Source organism: Cololabis saira, chromosome 2 (assembly GCF_033807715.1).
Source record: "Cololabis saira isolate AMF1-May2022 chromosome 2, fColSai1.1, whole genome shotgun sequence".
Lineage (NCBI taxonomy): Eukaryota > Metazoa > Chordata > Actinopteri > Beloniformes > Belonidae > Cololabis > Cololabis saira.
Window position 1 is genome coordinate 43,124,529 of NC_084588.1, and position 4,979 is coordinate 43,129,507.

Consider the following 4,979-nt stretch of genomic DNA (forward strand, 5'->3'; position numbering starts at 1 on the left):
TGTAATTTGTATTCCTCAGACCTCAGCTGTTGGTGCTGCTGAAGCTGGACGAGGACCTTCACGTGAAATACCCCCGGCTGCTCACCTTCGCCTCGCAGCTGAAGGCGGGAAAAGGTCTGACCATCGTGGGCTCCGTCATTCAGGGCAACTTCCTGGACAGTTTCGGGGAAATGCAGGCAGCCGAGCAGGTAAACGCTGGGAGGCGACGACGTGTGACCCGCTGCATCGTTTCCTCCCCTCAAAGCTGCCGACTGCGTTCTACCCTGCGCTACTAAAGAAAAAGCTTTTGTTGTTTGACAAACGCAATGAGACAGACATGCTTGAAAGTAAATTTATGCCACATTTCTTCCACAGAAATGACTTTTATTGTCATTACTGTTAGCGTTTATCAAAAAGTACAGATCCAAACAGCTTATTTTTGTCATTTTGACAAAATAATGCTCAGGTGCTGGCGGAACTGAACATGAGAGACAAGGTTTCTCTTGTGCGTGATAATAACAGCATGAGTGATTATATTATTTGTTTGGAGCCAAGCCAGATCATATGCTATTTGTCTATGTACTGAAGAGACAGCGCTGAGTTGTACGAGATAAACCAATACAAGCTGCCAGTGTGGTAAATCATTAATTATGACAGGTGGTGTTTATTTAAATCTTAAAGGATACAGCAGTTAGTATTTCAACCTCCAAAAGACTGTTTTTTTCCCCTTCCTGTTGATTCCTTGCTGTGATAGTTAACTAATGTTCTGTCCTCCGCGTTCTCTCCAGGCCATTAAGAACATGATGGAGATTGAGCGGGTCAAAGGTTTCTGCCAAGTTGTTGTGGCGACGAAGGTGCGGGACGGTATTGTCCATCTGATCCAGTCCTGTGGTCTGGGGGGGATGAAACACAACACTGTGGTGATGGGCTGGCCATACGGCTGGAGACAGAGCGAGGACCCCCGCGCCTGGAAGACTTTTATTAGTAAGACTATCGCTGTGTATTACCTGTATCCAGTACTCGAGTTGAGGGGGGATGAGGGGGGATGGCATCCCCCCCTGTAAAACTGCCATCCCCCCTTTCCATTGTCATTTCATCAATGAATGTGGTTTTACTGCTATTTCAACATTTAGAGTCATCACCAGAAAAATAACTTATTTGACAATTTTCACCTGATCAAGTAAATTTTCACTTGAAATTAGTAGAAAAATCTGCCAGTGGGACCAGATTTATCTTCTCATTACAAGCAAAAAAATCTTGTTCCACTGGGAGATTGTTCTACTTATTTTAAGTGAAAATCTACTTGAAACAGGTGAAAATTGTTGTTTTTTCCAGTGATGAGTCTTGTTTTAAGTGTAATGAGATGTTTTTACTAAAATGAGACATTTTAACTAGAAATAAGACAAATATTCTTGTTAAGATTTTGAGTTTTTGCAGTGATCCATTTTACTTATCCTGTGAAGGACAGAATCATATTGATAAGTTCAGAAAACTGTTTTTTATTGTTGTATTTGATGTAAGCCCAGTGGATATTTAAAGCTTACAGAAGGCTGCATTTAACTGCTGCTATGTCGTTCCTGCAGTATTTCTGCAGGTGTTTTGGTCAGTGCTATTATTTGCAATATATTATATTATTTGAAATCAGCACAAATTATCTGTCCCCATATGATAAAATCCACCATCCCCCCTGATTTTTTTTTTTACAACTCGAGTACTGTCTGTATCATTCAAAATGAAGTCATAATATTCACAGTAAATTTCCGCTGGGCTGAAATAAATGCATTTCCATGTAAGGAATGCAGTGGAATAGTCATTTGACTTCAGTCCTTTTATGTGCTGTAGATTCAGTAGGGTGAAGTCGTATATGCAAATGTCTGAGCCAGCGTGTTATGATCTACCCAGACACAGTCCGCTGCACCACAGCTGCCCACCTGGCCCTGATGGTGCCCAAAAATGTGTCCTTCTACCCAAGCAACCATGAACGCTTCACAGATGGCAACATCGATGTGTGGTGGATAGTCCATGATGGGGGGATGCTCATGCTGCTGCCGTTCCTGCTCAAACAGCACAAGGTGACTCAGCCAAGCCTGCCGTAGGTTGCATACATGTGATTACAGGGCCTTGTAGTTAAAATGGGAACAGGTGTTAAATCTAATGATTAAAAATAAGGTATAGAAGCACATATGGCTGGGTGATATATCGAGATTTTAATATATATCGATATATTTTCAATGGCGATATGGTACGAGACAATATCGTTTATATCGATTATTAAAAAAAAAAAATATATATGATTTTGATATAGCTTTTTTTGTGACAAATTGACTTGAATGTTTTATTTGAGATTTGCACACAGGTTTTGTTATTTGCACAACTGTCAACCTCAGCAGAAAAGTCTGCCTGTTACTGTCTACATTGTATTAATTGCACAGTGTATTTTAATTTAATTGTTATGCAGGAAAGGGATATTTGTTTTATTTTATTCAAGAAGCATTTTTATTCTATATATGCAGGCAGTTTATTTTTATTTCATTTGTTTTATACATTTTGATATTGTGCAGACCTCTGTTAATAAAGGTACCTGTGTGACATTTGGCACGAGGCTTTGTATTAAAACAGACTGTTTTTTTAAGGGTTTGCCTCAGAAAAAAATGAAGCTAACAGAGATGCTATGCTATAATGCTTTGACCTTTGGGGGAAACCCCAATTATGGCACAGAAAAAATATCGATATATATCGAGTATCGCCATTCAGCTAGAAAATGTTGAGATATGACTTTTGGTCCATATCGCCCAGCCCTAGAAGCACACACAAAATATAAATCATGTTCTTCTCTTAAATATCTGTCGTTGTTATTCTGGAAAACCTCTGTGAGAGACTTTGCTCTTGACTGCTCTGAGTTTATGGTGCTGTGATGCGTTTCTGACACTGGCAACACTGCATGAATTTGACCTTTTAGGTTTGGAGGAAATGCAAAATGCGGATCTTTACCGTGGCCCAGATGGACGACAACAGCATCCAGATGAAAAAAGACCTGGCTACATTTCTGTATCAGCTGAGGATAGAGGCTGAGGTGGAGGTGGTTGAGATGGTGAGAGATCCTCTCGCACAATAACTCATCTAGAAAATAGTCAAGCGCAAGAAAAGCATTTTCCTGTCTCAAGTCAGTGATTAATTACAAAATGCAACTAAAACAGATGCTAGTGGTGCTGAAGCAGACGAGTTTGTTTATGGCATGATTCCAGAAAAATGGATGCTTAAACATTATTAAACTGTTGAAAAAAGACATGCAATCAACTTACCCCCCCCAACATCTGATAGATAAATGTTTGTGTGTGGATTTATTTACTTATTCAGTCCTTTTTATTAGACATTCACTGTATTTGACATCCATGTTGCTTTAATGTTTTTCAGCACGACAGTGACATTTCGGCATACACCTACGAGCGGACATTAATGATGGAGCAAAGGTCCCAAATGTTAAGGCAAATGAGGTTATCCAGTGCAGAAAGGCAAAGAGAGGTATGTTGCATTTGTTTTGCATTATGTTTCATCATGTAAAATCCTCCTCCGCACATTTAAAAAATGGCAAAAATACAACCGGCCAGCCATGGATGTATTTGTAGAATCCATTTGGATTAAGAATTAGTATGTGGACAATGGATTCTCACATCGTTCTCATGGTATTTGCAGGCCCAGCTGGTTAAAGACAGACACTCGTTGGTGCGTATGGGAAGTCTGTACTCGGATGAGGAAGAGGAGGTGGTGGAAGTTCCTCCAGAGAAAGTTCACATGACGTGGACCAGAGAGAGGTGTGAGGCCGAGAGGAGGAACAGGAACAATGCTCCTGAGAACTTTAGAGAACTCATGAGCCTCAAACCGTGAGTCCAACTCAAGTATTTGAGAAATGTTTGACCTTTTTTATTTTGTTTACTCCTCTGTTTGATACAAAAGTAATTCATTTCAAACAGTCTAGAAAAGTTTCTTTGTAGCACCAACCAAACTCCCCCTTTGCTGCTTCCCAGGGATCAGTCCAATGTGCGACGAATGCACACAGCTGTGAAGCTGAATGAGGTAATAGTCAACAGATCCCACGATGCTCGGTTAGTGTTGCTCAACATGCCAGGACCACCTCGGAATACAGACGGAGACGAGAACTGTATCCTTTTTTTCCTGTTATGTAATAAACAAGGAGGGCAGAAGTTTTGTGGTGTTGCTTTTATCCCGTACTCGAGTTGAGGGGGGATGAGGGGAGATGGCATCCCCCCCTGAAATAAAAACTGTCCAAATCATCCCCCTTGTAAAACTTCCATCCCCCCTTTCCATCCCTTATGTCATTTCATCAATGAATGTGGTTTTACTGCTATTTCAACATTTAGAGTCATCACCAGAAAAATAACTTATTTGACAATTGTCACCTGTTTCAAGTAAATTTTCACTTGAAATAAGTAGAAAAATCTGCCAGTGGGACAAGATTTATCTTCTCATCACAAGCAAAAAAATCTTGTTCCACTGGCAGATTTTTCTACTTATTTTAAGTGAAAATCTACTTGAAACAGGTGAAAATTGTTGTTTTTTCCAGTGATGAGTCTTGTTTTAAGTGTAATTGGATTTTTTTACTAAAATGAGACATTTTAACTAGAAATAGGACAAATATTCTTGTTAAGATTTTGAGTTTTTGCAGTGATCCATTTTACTTATCCTGTGAAGGACAGAGTCATATTGATAAGTTCAGAAAACTGTTTTTTATTGTTGTGTTTTGATGTATTTGATGTAAGCCCAGTGGATATTTAAAGCTTACAGAAGGCTGCATTTAACTGCTGCTATGTCATTCCTGCAAAATTTCTGCCGGTGTTTTGGTCAGTGCTATTATTTGTAATATATTATATTATTTGTAATCAGCAAAAATTATCTGTCCCCATATGATAAAATCCACCATCCCCCCTGATGTTTTTTTACAACTCGAGTACTGCTTTTATCCCCCCTAACTTGTTGCTCAG

General features: G+C 39.5%; 1 protein-coding gene across 2 annotated transcripts in view; it reads left to right on the forward strand.

The window, feature by feature from the left end:
• Window positions 1-4,979, forward strand: part of slc12a4 (solute carrier family 12 member 4) — a 31,210-nt gene that overhangs the window by 21,998 nt on the left and 4,233 nt on the right. For both annotated transcript variants that reach the window (XM_061745961.1, XM_061745971.1), the window contains exons 17-23: window positions 20-188; window positions 768-963; window positions 1,882-2,051; window positions 2,939-3,070; window positions 3,394-3,501; window positions 3,673-3,860; window positions 4,005-4,138. In XM_061745961.1, the coding sequence (XP_061601945.1) occupies window positions 20-188; window positions 768-963; window positions 1,882-2,051; window positions 2,939-3,070; window positions 3,394-3,501; window positions 3,673-3,860; window positions 4,005-4,138 (1,097 nt within the window). The remainder of the gene's footprint in view (window positions 1-19; window positions 189-767; window positions 964-1,881; window positions 2,052-2,938; window positions 3,071-3,393; window positions 3,502-3,672; window positions 3,861-4,004; window positions 4,139-4,979) is intronic.